This window comes from Hemitrygon akajei, chromosome 3 (assembly GCF_048418815.1).
Source record: "Hemitrygon akajei chromosome 3, sHemAka1.3, whole genome shotgun sequence".
NCBI classification, from domain to species: Eukaryota; Metazoa; Chordata; class Chondrichthyes; order Myliobatiformes; family Dasyatidae; genus Hemitrygon; species Hemitrygon akajei.
This window is the reverse complement of record NC_133126.1, coordinates 177,882,990-177,901,093: the sequence shown is the minus strand read 5'-3', so window position 1 is coordinate 177,901,093 and position 18,104 is coordinate 177,882,990. Positions and strand designations below refer to the sequence as shown.

General features: G+C 42.3%; 1 protein-coding gene across 4 annotated transcripts in view; it reads left to right on the top strand.

The window, feature by feature from the left end:
• Positions 1-2,689: 2,689 nt before the first annotated feature.
• Positions 2,690-18,104, top strand: part of rfc4 (replication factor C (activator 1) 4) — a 24,654-nt gene continuing 9,239 nt past the window's right edge. For 2 of the 4 annotated variants that reach the window (XM_073041447.1, XM_073041450.1), the window contains exons 1-6: positions 3,084-3,237; positions 6,127-6,252; positions 10,958-11,036; positions 11,607-11,686; positions 14,917-15,036; positions 16,470-16,613. In XM_073041447.1, coding sequence (XP_072897548.1) covers positions 6,134-6,252; positions 10,958-11,036; positions 11,607-11,686; positions 14,917-15,036; positions 16,470-16,613 — 542 coding nt within the window. In that variant the 5' untranslated portion in view covers positions 3,084-3,237; positions 6,127-6,133. Of the gene's footprint in view, positions 2,841-3,083; positions 3,238-6,126; positions 6,253-10,957; positions 11,037-11,606; positions 11,687-14,916; positions 15,037-16,469; positions 16,614-18,104 lie in introns of those variants that run through there. The other 2 variants (XM_073041448.1, XM_073041449.1) reach the window with 2 other exon arrangements.

Below are 18,104 nucleotides of genomic sequence, written 5' to 3'. Positions count from 1 at the left end.
CCCCTGAATATTGCACAGTCAGCGTAGATAATCGTGGACATCTCTGGAAGAGGAAATATAAGAATAACCCGTTTCTGAACCACATGTGCTAGGGCCTGAGCATTGACTAATACCTTAAAGCTGAGATCCATTGGCTGGTCCCTGTGCTGTATGAATGGGCAAGCAGAAGTTCAGAAGCTGCTCTGTGTTCTTTTACAGCTGTGTGCCCTGTATTGTAAAGAATAATAGTACGGGCAGAAAGTGAGGTACCTACATTTGCTTGACAATTAACATGGCCAGTGGGAAAGCAAGAAATGGGAACAGGACAAAGAGAACTTGATCCAATTATGCCATTCAATGTGATTTTGTATATTTAAAAATCCACTTTATTGCCCTATCCCCATATTTCTTGATGACCAAAATCTCTTCATGTCAGAATACAGATCTATAATTCCTTGGGAGTGGTGTCACAGGTACGTAGAGTTGTAAGGAGATCTTTTGGCCAGTTGGCCTTCATAAATCAAAATACTGAGTACAGGAGTTGGAATATTATGTTGAAGTATAGACATTGGTGAGGCCAAATTTGGAGTACTGTGTGCTGTTCAAGTCACCTACCTACAGGAAAGATACCACCATGACTGAAAGAGTACAGAGAAAATTTTCAAGGATGTTGCTGGGATATGAGGCCCTGAGGTTATAGGGAAAGGTTGAACAGTTTAAGAGAATGAGAGGAGATCTTGTAGAGGTGTACAAAATTATGAGGAGTATGAAGGTAAATACATATACAGACTTTTTCCTCTGATGCTAGGTGAGACTGGAACTAGAAGTCATAGGTTTTGGGTGAAGATGAAATATTTAAGAGGAACCTCTGCACTCAGAGGGTGTTGAAAATGTGAAATGAGCTACTCTAGTGGAAGTGTTTGATGCAAGTTCAATTGCAACATTTAAGAGATGTTTGGAAGGGAGGGGTATGGAAGGCTATGGTCCAGGTATGGGATAGGCAGAAGTTGGCATAGACCAGATGGGCTGAAGGGTCTGTTTCCGTGTTGTACTCTTTGACTCTTATAAAACTAAAAAATGAATTTATACATGCTATGTACTTCAAAAGACATCCTTGTCTATGTTAGCTGATGCTTCCAAGCCAATAATTAATGAAAATTTTAATCGAGCATCTTTTAGTATCTCAGGGCAATGAAACGCTTTAAGAGCCAATGAAATAATCTTAAACCATAAGACATAGGAGCAGAATTAGGCTATTCAGCCCATCAAGTCTGCTCTGTCATTCCATCATGGCTGATTTATTATCCCTCTCTGCTGCATTCTCCTGCCTTCTCCCCATAACTGTTGATGTCCTGGATAATTAAGAACCCATCAACCTCCACTTTGAATACAATACTCAAATGACTTGGCCTCCATAATTGTCTATGGTGAATTTCACAAATTCACAACTCTCTGGCTAAATAAATTCCTCTTATCTCCGTTCTAAATGATCATCCCTCTACTCTGAACTGTCTCCTCTAGTCCTAGACTTTCTCACTACAGGAAACATACTCTCCAGATCCACTCTATCTAGGACTTCTAATATTCACTAGGTTTCAGTGAGGTTCCCCCGCATTCTTCTGAACTCCAGTGCGTTCAGGCCCAGAGCCATCAAGTGCACCTAATACATTAACACTTTCATTCCCAGAATCATTCCTGTTAACTTCCCCGAGCCCTCTCCAAGACAGCACGTTTTTTTAAGATAAGGAGCCCAAAACTGCTCCCAATACTCAAAGTGGGGTCTGACCAATGCCTTATAAAGCCTCAGCGTTACATTAGAACATCAAAGATTTTTAACAGGCTATTTGACCCAACACAAAGCTTGCCAAAGTCCTATCACATAGTGTGTTGAAACAACTATCGAATTTAGATTTGAAAGTCTCCAAGTTACTACTCTCAACTACACAACTAGGTAGTTTCTTCCATGTGTCCACAACTTGCTGTGTAAAGAACTGCTTCCTGATGTTAGTCTGAAATCTCCACTTATGCTCCTGTATCCTCGTTGACGGATTAATTTTGAAGTAGTAGCTGGCATCCACCTTGCTTATACCCTTAATGATTTTGAACACTTTTATCATGTGTCCTCTCGTTCTACGTCTACTTGGGATAAAAAGATTTAATTCTTTCAACCTTTCTTCACAGCTCCTGCCCTGCATACCTGGAATGAGTCTCGGCACCCTTCTCTGAACTCTCTCCAGTGCCTTCACATCCCTCACAAAATATGGAAATCAAAATAATACACTGTATTCAAGGTGTGGCCTCACAAGCACATCCTACAGCTTAAGGAGAATGTCTAGACGAACTCGACGGAGCGCATGGAGCGCATTATATAGCCCAACGTTCTGTTAGCCTTCCGATTTGCTTCTGTGCATTGTCAAGGTGTTGATAGTGATGAATCTACCAGGGCACCCAAATGATTCTCATGCAGTGCACTTTGTAATTCAAGACCCCTCCATTGTATGTTTGTATCTAATATTTCTACTTCGGGTAGATGGAGTTCGTCAGCCTGGGAAGGCAGTCCATCTGAGAGAGGGAAAACTCTGATTTCAAACCTCCGCGGCCTTGCGGCCATACCCACTCATGGGATAGGCTTCGGGAGTAAACCCTGAGGACAAATCCGGAGCTGGAGTCCCTAAGGCAGTCCGACGTTGCATTCCACCTCGTTCTGTCAACTCCTCCGACGACCCTGGTGCCAAACTGTATCGGCCCTTGCCCTTCCCTTGAACAACATCGGTGGCGTGGAGAGGGGAGACTTGCTGACGGTCTTCCATACAACCTTGCCCAGGCTTGTATCCTGGAAACCATTCCAGGCGCAGAATCAGGTATGTAACACTTGCATACTGTCGTGAAATGTGTTGTTTTCGTGCTTTGCATGGGTTTAAGGATTAGGATATTAAGAAAGGATTTTAGGAAGATTTCTTTTTCATCTGGAGGAGGTTTGAACTGGCTATTGAAACAACCACTTTAGCTCATTGGGATAAATACAACCCGCGGACGGGGAATCGGAATCTGACGGCCCACGAAAGCCCGGACATCTCCGACCGAGACACCGCACGGAACCGGAAATACGCGCCGGGGATTGAGCCTGTTGGCGGGAGTTTGTCGGTAGCGCTCAGTGCCTCTTTATTCCCGTTAAAAGCCCGGGTGCTGGGACTACCTGCCGAATTGATCCATCCCGGGCCGGGAGGGCACAGTGTACCGCGCCGGAGCAGGAGGCAGGTTGGTCTATTGGCCGCCCGTCCCCAGCCGGATGGTGGGAGAGGCGCAATATGAATGTCTGGCCTCTGTAGTGGGGTTGGGAAGGAGAGTGGGGGTCACTGGGTTCTCGTGGGTGGAGTGCATGCTGTTTTTTTTTGGAGGTGAGGGGGGCAGTTGGTACCTTAGCTGGACAGTTCAAAAGCTGCTCTTGGGAGCCGGTATATACGAGGGTTGGGTGGGTGATGTTTCTGTAGCAAGGGTCGGTCTTGTACAATACAGTTACTGGAGTCTCGGGTCTGTGAATGCAAAGAATGGAATTGGGAAATAATGTATGACGTCGAGGGTTAATGGATGCACTCTGGTTGTGGATGCTGTTGGGAATGTTAATATTTATTATGAAGTTCCTATTGTGCATTTGCAAAAAGTAATGTTTTTAAAAAATCCATCTGTAATTTATCTTTAAGCCATAATGTGTCACCATGCAGTGCCTCGGCATTTATATTTCCAGATGTTTCCTGGACTTGTGATATAGAAACTATCCTAAGAGCAGCAAAATGTATTCTTTAAGGAACACCTGACCCTTTCAGACACTGCTGGATTTTCTGGTCACTGCTGATTCACTCTGGTAGAATACTTGACTCAATTTGATGTTTCAAGATTTGTGAGTGCAACATTTGTCACAGTCATGAAGAAGAGTCTCGGCCTGAAACATAAGACATAGGAACAGAATTAGGCCATTTGACCCATTGAGCCTGCTCCACCATTCAATCATGGCTGATAAGGCCCACTCCCCAGCCTTCTCCTCCACGTTAACTTTGATGTCATGCCCAATCAAGAACCTATCAAGCTCTGTTTTAAATACACCAAATGACTTGGCCTCCACAGCTGTCTGTGATAATACATTCCACAAATTCACCACCCTCTGGCTAACGAAATTTCTCTGCATCTGTTTTAAATGGATGTCCCTCATTCCTGAGGCTGTGCCCTCTTGTCCTAGATTCCCCCACCATAGGAAACATCCTTTCCACATTTAAAAAGTTTAAATGAGATCTGACCTCATCTTTCTAAATTCCAGCGAGTACAGACCCAGAGCCATCAAAAGTTTCTCATATGATAATCCTTTCTTTCCCAGAATCATCCTTGAGAGCTTCCTCTGGACCCTCTCTAATGCCAGCACATCTTTTTTAAGATGAGGGGCCCAAAACTGTTCACAATACTCAAGGTGAGGCCTCATCAGTGCCTTGTAAAGCCTCGGCATCACATTTCTCATCTTGTATTCAAGCCCTCTTGAAATGAATGCTAACATGGCATTTGCCTTCCTTACCACCCACTCTACCTGCAAGTTAACCTTCAGGGTGTTCTGCACAAGGACTCCCAACTCCCTCTGCATCTCAGACATTTGGGTTTTCTCCCCATTTAGAAAATAGTCTGCATATTTATTTCTACTACCATGCATGTTGCATCATTGTATTTCATTTGCCAATTTCTTGCCCATTTCCTAATGTCTTAAGTCCTTCAGCAGCTTACCTATTTCCTCAACAGTACCTGCCCCTCCACCAATCCTCGTATCATCTGCAAACTTGGCAACAAAGCCATCTATTCCATCACCTAAATCATTGACACACAGCATAAAGAGAAGTGGTTCCAACACTGACCCCTGCGGAACACCACTAGTCACTGGCAGTCAACCAGAAAAGGATCCTTTTATTCCCACTCGCTGCCTCCTGCTAATCAGCCAATGCTTTAATGTAGATTGGGAGACCGCTTTGCCGAGTATCTACGCTCCATCCGCCAGGACAAGCGGGATCTCCCAGTGGCCACCCATTTTAATTCCACATCCCATTCCGATATGTCCATTCATGGCCTTCTCCACTGTCGTGATGAGGCCACAGTTGGGTTGGAGGAACAACACCTTGTATTCCATTTGGGTAGCCTCCAACCTGATGGCATGAACATCCATTTCTGAAACTTCTGGTAATGCCTCCCACTGTTTCCCATCTCCTTTTCCCTCTCTCACCTGATCTCCTTGCCTGCCCATCACCTCCCTCTGGTGCTCCTCTCTTTCCCCCCCCCCCCCCCCCAACTTTTTCTTTCTTCCATGGCCATACCCTCTCGCCTTTTAAACCTACTGCTCATCTTTTTTTTTCTCTAGTCCTGCCGAAGGGTTTCAGCCTGAAATGTCGACTGTACTTTTTTCTATAGATGCTGCCTGACCTGCTGAGATCCTCCAGCATTTTGTATATGTTGCTTTGGATTTCCAGCATCTGCTGATTTTCTCTTGTTTGTGTGTTGAGATTTAAACCTGCCGCCTCTAGTTTATTATCTCATCACTTGAAATCTAGGTGGATGCCCATTGTATTACATTGTTATTTCATGGCAAATAAAAAGACAAATTGTCCTGCAGACTGCAGTGATGGGCATCCCAAATGCCTGGTTTCCAAAACGTGTTGCCTTGGCATTCAGTCTGGAATTCAGAGCAATAGAAGGAAATGTAGAAATAGGAACTTGTGGATTATCTCGGAAAATGAAATGTCCATCATTTGCTAGAAGAAAAACAGACCTTTTTTGTCCTTGGGCCACCTCGACAAACTTTCTTGTTCGTTAATCTGAAGTGTAATTGCAGTTTTATAAGGAAATAGAGCAGCCAAGTTGTACACAGCAACAACTGACCTATCAGTTAATCGGATTTGTATGATGTTGAATGTGGCCAGGACAATAAATGAGCATTTGTACTCTTCTTCAGAGTGAGGAAGGCTCATTAATCTTTATTGCTATCGAGTTGAGACCAGTTTTATCATGCATGGATATTGACTGCCTCTGTTTTCAGTGTTGCTTTTGTTGTGTCAGTGCTTTTCTTTCCTTGGAATTTCTTAGAAGAAAAATTCAAACCTTTGTAATTTTTGCTTAAAGGTGAAAAATGCAAGCCTTTCTAAAAGGAGCTGGTGTGATCGGCACTAAACCTACAAGAGAGAAAAGCGCAGCAGGAACCAGTGGCGAAAACAAGAAGCAAAAATCCGTGCCATGGGTGGAAAAATAGTAAGAAACGGACCGCACATGATGCTTTATATAGTGTTTCCACATCACATGGAGTGTCCCTTTCCCTTGTAAATTGGGGAGGAACTCTATCTATAATTACAAATGCCCAACTTGTGTGTGCAGATTGTACATTTGGCAGACCAGCAGGATGAATTTGCCAACTGTTGTGAGACCGTAGGCATTTCCTGACAGGTAGGAACTCAATTCACAGCCATATGTCCGAGTTGTGTACTGTCCACTTTGCAAGTCCCATTTGTAATCATGGCAGCTCGTATTTTTTCAGAGCTGATTTATACTAAAATCTATTTGCATGCCATCTGAAATGTGATTTAAAGAGTCCCAACACATTTTACAGGAGTATGTGTCAATAACTTTGTTGAGGTGATGGGTATGGTGGGGGTTGTTGGACTTCTTTGATTTACCTTTCGAATGGTGAAAGGCCCAGACGAGTAGATGTGGAAAGGATGTTTCCCATGGTGGGAGAGTCTAGGACAAGAGGGCACAGCCTCAGGATAGAAGGCGCACTTTCAAAACATGCGGAGAAATTTCTTTAACCAAGGGATGGTGAATTTGTGGAATGTGTTGCCACATGTAGCTGTGGAGGTCAGGTCGTTGGGTTGTTTAAGGCAGAAATTGATAGGTTCTTGATTGGTCATGGCATTAAAGGCCGGGATCTGGGGTTGAGGAGGAGATCGTTTTTTTAAAAAAAAGGATCAGCTATGATCAAGTAGCAGAGCTGACTCGATGGGCCAGATGGCCTAATTCTGCTCCTGTGTCTTATGGCCTTCTTTAGGGTATTACTGGTTGAAGCAATCAAGTGTGCAAATAAGGAATAAGTTACAATTAAGGACCTAGAACGTCTTGGCACTTCAGGGCTGGGGAAGATTAGAGAGCATGAGGGAGGTGGTGGTGGACACAGGAACTTTCACAACACTAGGAGGTGTGTAGATGAGCATGCACACGTCGAGGGTTTAGATGAATTGTGTAAAGGGGATTATTTTAAATGGGTACAGTGGTCGGCCTAGCCATGTGTGACGAAGGGCTAGTTTCTGTGCTCTACAAATAAGATCACAAGGTTTGAAAACAAGGATGGAAACTCTAAAACTGAATCATTGATTAACTCTGACACACTGCAGGTCAGGCATAGGAGTAACGTGTGTGTAAAGCCAACTTTCTTTTAATTGGAGGGAAAATTGGTAATGAAAATTTGCAAGCTGCTTGACTGTACAGATCTTCCAGACAGTCCTGGATTTTCACATAATACAACAAAAATTAAACCACACTCTTGTTGCAGCATGCCGCCTATTTTGTGGTTTTTGTTTGTACAGTTAAGGAGCAAGTGGTGCTTTTAGAACATGAATTTCTATCTAGCTGTAGCCTGACACATTCACCTCTACAATAACATTGATTTTTTTGGAAAGATTAGCTTTATTTGTCACAAAAATAACATGAATGCATCATTATCGAATCAGTGAGGGGTATGCTGGGGGCAGGTTGCAAATGTTGCTACACTTCCAATGCTAACATAGCGTGACCACAACTCTCTAATGTTAACTGTATGTGTTTATAATGTAGGAGGAAACCGGAGGAAATCCACACTATCATAGGGAGAAACTAGCCCTTTGTCCCACATGCCTGTGCTGTACTTATTTATAATAATCTCACGCTTCCAACACTAACATTACATGTCCACAACTCACTAATGTTAACTGTACATCTTTGTAATGTGGGAGGAAGCTGGAGCACACGGAGAAAACACATAATACAAAGTCCTTACGGGCAGCTGCGGGATTTGAACCCCGATCAGTGATCGCTGCTGCTGTAAAGTAATTGAGTTAACCACTGCCACACTGTGCTGTCTGCTGCTGCAGCAAGCTTCTTGCCATCAGCTTCTGAGCTTATTATGAAACTGCTTCATTACTGGTTGGCTTCATAAATCTCTAGCCCTCTTAACAGAATAAATATCTCAGAAGGTGACTGCAGGAGAAATATTTTTAATTTAGGCCTTGTCTAATTGGTGGATGCAGTTAAGGGAAAGAATTATTTTTACAGTCTAATCTGTATGGAGAAAATGTCTAATATTAGGAGCTTGTGTTATAGAAGATCAGGAATGTAAACACACATTACATCGTTTGCATTTGTAACATTTCCCCATTGCCGTGCAGTAGAAATATGTCTAGCTTGGTAAATAGGGCAGTATTGCGATGCTGAATGAGAATTCCTTGAGGGAGAATCCATTGTCAAAATACGGATTCTGAAAATTATGTTGAAGCCTTATCTGAAGCCATTGATTGGGGGTGGGGGGAAACATAATTGTGACTCTATTTTAAAAGTATTGACTTCCCAATCATTATGCTTTGAGACACTGGTCAAGGACTACATCTGCAGCATGCTTCCCCCCACACTGGACTCCCTACAATGTGCCTACCAACACAACCGATCGACAGATGATGCAATACCCACAGCCCTACACATCTGGAGAAGAAGAATGCTTATGTGAGAATGTTGTTCTTGGACTAGAGTTCAGCATTTGACACCACAATTCCCTCCAGGCTCGACAAGCAGCTCAGAAACCTCTGCCTTCACCCTACCTTGTGTAGCTGGATCCTGGACTTCCTGTCAGATCGCTGGCAGGTTGTAAGAGTGGGCTCCCTCACCTCCACCCCTCTGACCTCAACACAGGTGCCCCCAGGGTTGTGTGCTAAGCCCCATTCTTTACTCTCTGTGCACCCATGACTGTGTCGCCACCCATAGCTCCAATCTGCTAATTAAATTTGCTGACAATACTACACTGATTGCCCTAATCTCAAACAATAATGAGACAGCCTACAGAGAAGACATCACCCTGACACAGTGGTGTCAAGAAAACAACCTCTCCCTCAATGTCGCTAAAACAAAGTAGCTGGTTATGGACTACAGGAGGAATGGAGACAGGCTAACCCCTATTGAAATCAATGGATCTGGGGGTGAGAGGGTGAACAGCTTTAAGTTCCTTGGCATACACATCACCAAGAATCTCATGTGATCTCTACAGACAGTTGCAGAAGTTTGGTGTGGGGCCCCCAAATCCTAAGAACTTTTTATAGGGGCACAATTGAGAGCATCCTGATTGGCTGCATCACTGCCTGGTATGGGAACTGTACTTCCCTCAATTGCAGGACTCTGCAGAGAGTGGTGCGGACAGCCCAGCACATCTGTAGATGTGAACTTCCCACTATTGGGGGCATTTACAGAGATGTGTAAAAACTGGGGACCAGACTCACGCAACCACAAACTGTTCCTGCTGATACCATCCAGTACTGCAGCATAAAAGCCAGGACCAACAGGTTCCAGAACAGTTTCTTCCACCAGGCCGTCAGACTGATTAACGCTGATACAGTTGTTTTATTGACAGTACTTACTATTTATTATAAATTACTATAAATTGCACATTTCGACAGAGACATAACGCAAAGAGTTTTACTCCTTGCATATGAAGGAAGTAATAAAATCACTTCAATTCAATAACTCTGCTGTACCTGTGAAACACTTCCCTTCCTGTCCCCTACTCCCTTATATAAATGAAAAGTGCAAAGGTTTATTTATTATCAGAGTATACAACTCTGGAAATTCTTCAATTCACCGGGTAGCCATGAAAACAAAGAAAAAGAAAGGCAGCATGATTCCCACATAAAAAAAACAGACGGCACATCAACCCCCAAATCCCTCCTCTTCCCCCCGCACCTGCACAATACATGAACAAAAGAGATCGGGCACATCGACCCCCAAAATCCCTCCTCTTGCCCCCACACCTGCACAATACATGAACAAAAGAGATCGGGCACATCGACCCCCAAAATCCCTCCTCCCACACAAAAAAAGCGAACAAAGCTTGTATTTGAGCTACGTGCTAGTTTCCTGCAGAGGTCACTTGAATAGGAGATGACAGCCTTCAGTACATACTGTTTTAATCCTCATTGCATCAAGACAGGTGCAGTTTATATATGAAACAAAGAATAATATATTGGAAACACTTGGCAGTTCAGTGGCATCTGTGGAAAGGGAAATAGTTAATATTTTGGGTCTGCTACATCTTTCCATCATCCCTCTCAACCCCATTCTCCTCTCCCTGACGCGCTGAATAATCAAGAACTTGAAAGGATGTTTGGGGCTCTGGGTAGTGGAGGGGAAGAAGTAATGGATCAAGTGTTGCATCTGCCGTGTTTGTGTGGGAAGGTGCCATAAGGGAGAAAGCTGACCAGGCAATCAGAAAGGGAGAGGTGCTTCTGAAATGCAGGAGGGAAGGGGGAAGCGGAAAGTGTGTTTGATGGAATCTTGTTGAAAATGGGAAGGACGATCAGTTGACTGTTGGCCATATCCCATAGCCCCACTATTAGCAGCACACAACGCAAACAAGCAAATTCACTATCCAACTGAGCCATTGACCTACTTGACCTGGCCCTTCCTTGTCACAAGTATTCTTTTGTCCCTCCATCGAATGCAATTTAAAGCTGGCCTTCTCAGTTTTGGGGAAAGGCCTTCTAATTGTTCCTCTATCTGCATATACTGCCTGACCTGCTAAAGTGTTTCCAGCATGTTGTTTTTGGTTTCAGATTTTCAATGTTTGCATTTCTCTCTTTATGCGGTGGGGTATTCAGTGCGTATGTGTTTGTACTACAGTTTCACTCTGAAGTTTGTCTTGGTAACTTTTGACATCTTCATACAGTCGGCCAAAATGTGTGGCTGAAGTTGCGTTTCAGGAGGAAGTTGTGTCTGTGCTAAAGAAGTCCCTGGAAGGAGCAGATGTGAGTGGCATTTATAGTTTCAGCTATAGAAGTTGTATTCATTTATATTTCAACACCTTGGTAAATGGGAGAATTAAACCATCTAAGTGACTGTTAATGTTTTTAGTTGCATCAGCTCCTTAAATTTATGGGAGATTTTAATTTCCCTGGTATTGACTAGACCATCCAGAATTTTAAGAGCTTGCACAGAGTGGAATTTGTGGAGTGTGTCCTGGGTCAATATACTGTATATAGAGGAGCCTGCTAGGCAGAGTGCGACACTGCACTTCCCCCTGGGGAATGGGATAGGGCAAGTGGCCAAACTGATCGGTGGCAAGAACTTTGGGTCCAGTAAGTCTGCTCTGAGTAATTCAGTGCTGTATAAAGAGCAGTTCACAATTCCCAGGCCACTTGGGGGGATGCCCGTTTGTGTAAAAGTGAGACACATCCTTGCGAGTGTTTAACCAAAAAGTATGTAATAAATTCTAAGTGGGCTTAGAGCTGAAAAACACATCTAAGGTAAAAGGATAACATGATACAAAGGTAGCTAGCCATTCTGAAGATACATGTATTTGCAATTGTCTGTTACAGCTTCCCAACCTGCTTTTTTATGGGCCCCCTGGGACAGGGAAAACTTCCACGATATTGGCTGCAGCAAGAGAACTCTTCGGGTAAGGTAACTTGCATCTTGTCAACCAGAAAGTGCCGGAAATGCTCAGGAGGCCAAGCAAAATCAGTAGGGAGAGAAACACTTATTGTTTTGAGTTGATGTCCTTCCGTCGATACTGGAAAAAGCTGGAAATAAGCTTTGAGGTGCAGAGGAAGGGGGAGAGAAAAAGTGCCATATTAGGCTAAAATTAAGATTTAAGATGTATGGGATCCATGGTGACTTGGCCACTTAGATTCAAAACTAGCTTGCCCATGGAAGACAGGGTAGTGTTCTGGATTCACTCTGTTGGTGGTCCAGTCCTCATTAAGGGATCGACGGTGGAGAGGATCAGGAAATTCTTAGGCGTTATTGTATCAGAGGATCTGTCCTGGGACCATCACAAATGGGCCCTCACAAAGAAGGCACAACAGCGTCTCTACTTTCTTAGACGTTTGCATAGATTCAGTATGTCATGAAAAGCTTTAACATGCTTATAGATGTACTGTGGAGAGTATCCCAACTGGTCGCATCATGGCCTGGTATAGAAACCCCGAAGGCCAGGAATGGAAAAGGCTACAGAAAGTTGTGGCCCAGTCCATCATGGGCAAAGCCCACCCCACCATTGAGCATGTTTACAAGGAGTGCTGCCACAAGAAAGCAGCATCCATCAACAAGAAACCCCCCACCATCCAGGCTGCGACTCTTCCCGTTGCTACCGTCGACAAGGAAGCACGAGAGTCTTGGATCCCTCACCACCAGGTTCAGAAACAGTCATTGTCCTTCAACCACCAGGCTCCTGAACCAGCAGGGATGACTACGCTCAACTCTGAACTGATTCCTCAATTCAAGGATTCTACAACTCGTGTTCTCAGTATTTATTTATTATTTGCATGATGTCTTTTATTTTGCACTTTTCTTTGTTAGTCTTGGTTTATGTATGGTTCTAAATAAATTCTATTGTACTTTGCTTCCCTGTAAATGCCTGCAAGCAAATAAATCTCAAGGTAGTATATGGTGATATATACGTACTTTAATCTGTACTGGGAGCTCTGCTGTTCGTGACACCTGTAAATGTCTTGAACGCTCAGGTTTTGAAGCTTACTGATTAGTACAGGGGATGATGGTGTTGAATGCTGAGCAATAATCAATATATCAGCCCACTATTTATATTTGGAGTTATGTGGAAGCTTAGGAAAGGGTGCAGCAGGCTACGTGCAAAAGTAAGAGTTTGGACAAACTAGTGTTGATTTTTGGAGTATTGGAAGCCGACGGGAGACCTGATTGAAGTTTATAAAATTAGGAGGGGTGTACGTAGAGCAGACAGCTGTTATCTCCTCTCCGGGATTGATGTCTTAATATTAGTGGGCATGTGTTTAAAATGAGAAAGGGAAAGATGAAAGAAGATGCATGGGATAAGCTTTCCTTTAACCGTGTGTCGGGTGCCTGGGATGTGCTGCCAGGGTTGGTAGTGGAGGAAGATGCAATAGAGGCATTTAAGAGACTCTTGGATTGGCAGAGGAATATGCGGAGAATGGGAGGGTATGGTCCATTAATGTAACGGGAACTCATTAGCTTAATCAGTTCAGCATAACGTCTTGGGCAGAAGGACCTGCCCCTGCGCTGCATTTCTCTATGCTCTAACAGAGGCATGTGAAATTGGATGAAAGGCAAGAATGATTAAATGATGAAAAGGATTGAAGCAAAAAAGCTGGTCATTCTCTGCAGGAAGAGGCGATACATATACTTCTGTTTATATCAACGGTGATTGAAGTGGAATGGGTTGAGAGTTTCAAGTATCTCATAGTGAATGTCACGAATAGCCTGTCCTGGTCCAACCATGTGGATGCTGAGGCATCAGCACCTGTACTATACTTCAGGCTGAAGAAATTTGTCAGCTCTCCTTTGACCCTCACCACTTTTTATTGATGCACCATAGAAAGCATCGTATCGGGATGCATCACAGCTTGGCACGGCAACTGCTCTGTCTGAGCGCACCAAACTGCAGAGTTGTCAGCACAGCTCAGCACATCGTGGAACCCAGCCTCCCCTCAGTCAACACTATCCACACGTTTCACTGTCTCAGTAAAGCAATCAGCCAAATCAAAGACTCCTTGTAAATGTGCTCAATGGTGGGGTGGGCTTTGCCCACGATGGACTGGGCCACAACTTTCTTTAGCCTTTTCCATTCCTGGACATTCTCTGTTCATCACCCTTCCCAAAGTTTGAAAGCATGTTCCACCAGGCTCATGGACAGCTTCTATTCGACTGTTAAAAGATAATTCAACAGTCTCCTAGTACGATAAGGTGGAGTTTTACCTCATTATAGACTTGCAATTTATTGTCTGCCTGTACTATATTTTCTTTGTAACCATGACACTTTATTCACATTCTTTTATTGTACTACCTCAGTATACTGATGTGGTGAATAAACCCAACAAGGTAAGATGGGTAGTAAAGGTGATAAAAGTTTGGACTGAGAAAGTGCAAATGGGGATAATTATTACAAGAAACAATTTAGCCAAGAGAAAAACTGAATATGAAATTATCTTTTTCTACATTTTGCTGCCTATTTTCTAACTTTTTCCAGTTTTGGAAGACCATGGACTTGAACTAATTGTTTCTTACTACAAGTTCTATTTAGATTCAATGTGGTATAAAGAATCCCTATTATCAAAGGCAGCATATATTTTTGATTTCTGATTAGAGCAAAGCTAAGTCTGGATCACATCTCCGTCTACAATCTAATAAAAATCAACTTCTTAAAATCAGTACTTAATGATCCCTTTCTAAAGATATTCTTACTGGGGGAAGGTGGATCAGTAACTCTTTTTTGCCTTAATATAGTATTCTTTTTATATATAATTTTTCTTATAAAGTGTGACATTCTTGCTAAGCTTTTTTGTATAGGAAAATAATCCTTCATGTGTATCAGTATGGAATTATTGATCATAGATCTAAGTCTGTTATTTCCATTCCAGCATATTTTGGTAACTTCTCCAAACCTATTCCCTGAATTTGAATAATTTTTTTAGCTGTTCAGTGTTTAAAAGGGTAAAAAGAATAAAAGCATTTATATTTCAGATCAATCATATTGTGGTACACCTGGCACCTTTGTTCTGTCCAGTTTGTAACAGCAATATCTATATTTAGTAAAGCATTTTGAGGGTTTATAATCTTTATGATGCACATCACCCAAATGATTGTACCTTCCTAGAGTGGATAAAATTAATTCCCATCACATCCCATCTGCAGACCTGAACTTTATCGCAAGCGAGTTCTCGAGCTGAACGCCTCTGATGAACGTGGGATCCAGGTTGTGCGAGAAAAGGTGAAGAATTTTGCACAGTTGGCAGTAGCAGGATCTCGTGCAGAGTAAGTACTAAATTTTCAGTGCTGTTCTAAAAGGTTGTTGTATTATTGTTGAGCTTGCAGCAGTGTAAAGGGTTCAACAGGTTGCTGTTCCTTAGAAGCATCATCCATCCTTCTCTGAAGCTAAGTGTAAACTCCAGTGCTTTTCTCTCACTTTATAGTGCATTGAGATTATTTGCCTCAATTATTCACTGTAATTAAAGTTCTGCATTCTACCAAGCCTGGTAGATAGAGGATTCACAGGAATTTCTTACTGGCTTCTTGAGTCACTATCTCAACACTATAGTCACCACCTTTAGCTTCTTCCACATATGGAATCATCTCCAAATATAATCTGTCATCTTTCATAATCTTAGAGTCCTCCTATCACATTGTTCTTTAGCCTAGAGGAAGGATTCTCAGCTTCTTCAGTCTTTTCTGACCTACCCTATCGTAGCAAATCTTGTTTGCATCCTATCCGGATGCATCACAGCCTGGTATGGCAACTGAATGCCTGTGTCTGCAAGCCAGCATCACCACCCCTCACACACATGCTTCTCGCTGTCTCAGGAAGGCAGCTGACATAATCGAGGAATTCACCCACCCCAGTCATTCTCTCCTCCTCCTTCCCCCCACCAGAAGATGCAAAAGCCTGAAAGCAAGTTACCACCAGGCTCAAGAACAGTTTCTACCCCATTGTTATAAGACTAGTGCAATAAGATGGTCCCTTAACCTCACAATGTACCTTGTGATGGCCTGTCAGCACTGTTCTTTCTCTCTAACTAGCACATCATTCTGCTCTCTGTTCATTGTTTTAATTTATACTACTTCACTGCACTCTTCTAATGAACTGATTGATGTGAAAGGTGTGCAAGATCAGTGTTTGACTGTACTTGGTAGGTGTGACAATAATAAACCAATTATTAGTACTTCAACATCCCTATTATAATATGAGACCCTACATAACCAAATGAAGAAACTTACCGGTACTCCATCCCCTCTTTGATTTTATTTCTCTGTCTTTTTTTTCCCAATTAAAGATGTTCCTCTACATGGTTTGCGAATCTCTGCTGTTCAGATTATTTTGACCTCTATTTTATATTGACTCCTTTTCTTTCCCCGAATGTTTCTGTGGACTACCCATTTCCTTACTAAACTTTTTGCAATTAAATGTCACAGTGTTGTATTAATGTATTGTTGCATTAATGTCTTGTGTTGCACTCTGCAGAGGTGCTAATTACAGCTGAAGTTGCTATTTATAATGGAAATGATTAATTAGCTTCTAATTATTATAAAGTCAGTGGAGGAAAGAAAGTTAAATAAACTCATTCATCAAAACACATTTATCCTCGTAGTTTCACAGCTCTGTAAATGGTTCCTCTTACGAATCTGACTCTTACTGCAAGTGTTCCCAGCTTGAATGTTTTTAATCATTCCTATTATGCCTTTTCTTCCAGTGGGAAACCTGCTCCTCCATTTAAGATAATCATCTTGGATGAAGCTGACTCCATGACAAGCGCTGCACAGGCTGCCCTTCGACGCACAATGGAAAGAGAGTCAAAAACCACGCGGTTTTGTCTCATCTGCAACTACATCAGCAGGTAGGAGAGCCATAACTAAAGAAATGTTTCCTTGAAGGGTTGGCAGGCAGAGTAATGTACTTTTTACTAAACGCATTTTAATTGCCTGTCAATTGTGCCTTTATAGTCTAGAACTATAGTATGGAGTTATTCTGAACTCAAACATTTAGTTCTGAAAGCAGAGAATTTATTTCCCTTTCATAATCAATATGTAATAAAGGTTCAGTGTCCCTTATCCGAAATGCTTGGGGCTGGAAGTGTTTCAGATTTTGGAGTATGTAATGAGATAACTAGGAATCACTATCTTTTCTGGTTCCAAATTTATATGTTACTGGTAAGTAGTCCTTGTCTTGCACTTCATCACAAATATGTACTTGACAGTAAAAATCATTACATACCTTAAATATGACTTGTGCAAGGTAACAAAGGCAACAGAGCAGCTTCGGGGAAATGCCTGAATCGGCTGTTGAGAAACAACAAACAATGGCAGGCTTTCAGTCTCCACCTCTGATACAGAGTTTTGATTAAGAGGTTATAGAGCACAGTATTTGTATTTTACCTTGTTTTTATAGGGGGTACTCAACCTATACTAATGTTGAATTACTCTGAGATGATTCTTGCTACTTAATGGAAAACCCTAATGTTGGATGAGTAGATAGATTGGGTGTTGTCATTTATAACACCTTCCAATTACAGGAGACTTGTAACTACCCATTTCCATTCACTAGTTTCTAGCAGACAAGTAAGGTGATGTTGAAACAGTTCTCAAGATATATGAATGAAACCAGTTAAGGACAGTATCAAAGAAGCTACTCCAGTTCTCAAGGGAGTCTAGAAGAATATTGTGGTCAATTGTGTTGAAAGCAGCACTTAGATATAGAAGAACTGGAACTGAGACTCAGTTGGTATTAGTGTGAAGCCTAAGGTTGCTGATCTTGATAAGGGCTCTGTTCCGTGCTGGGGTTTGCCCTAAAACTCAACTGAAACTTTTTGTAGAATATTGTTCTCATTCAGAAAGATGTTGAGTTGGTTCAGAATTAGTTTCTCAGGAATCTTGCCCAGGAAGAGAAAATTTGATTATAGGCCTGTAGTTGGCCTATACCTTGCTATCAAGATTTGGCTTTTTAAGTAGAGGGTTGACAGCCACAGTTTTGAAAATGTCTGGGAAAACTTCATTTTCAAGGAATGTGTTAAGTATTGAATTGAGTTGACTTTATTATTTACATTCTTCATACACATGAGTAAAAAATCTTTACATTACATCTTCGTTCAAATGTGCAATTATAGTAATTTATAATAAATATTATGTCCAACAAGATAGTCAATATAACATAGATACAGGTGCGTCAGCATGAACTAAGCAGTCTGTTGGCCTGGTGGAAAAAACTGTCCCTGAACCTGTTGGTCCTGGCTTTTATACTGCGGTACTGTTTCCTGGATGATAGCAGCTAGTACAGTTTGTGGTTGGAGTGATTTGGGTCTCCAATGATCTTTCAGGCTCTTTTTACACAC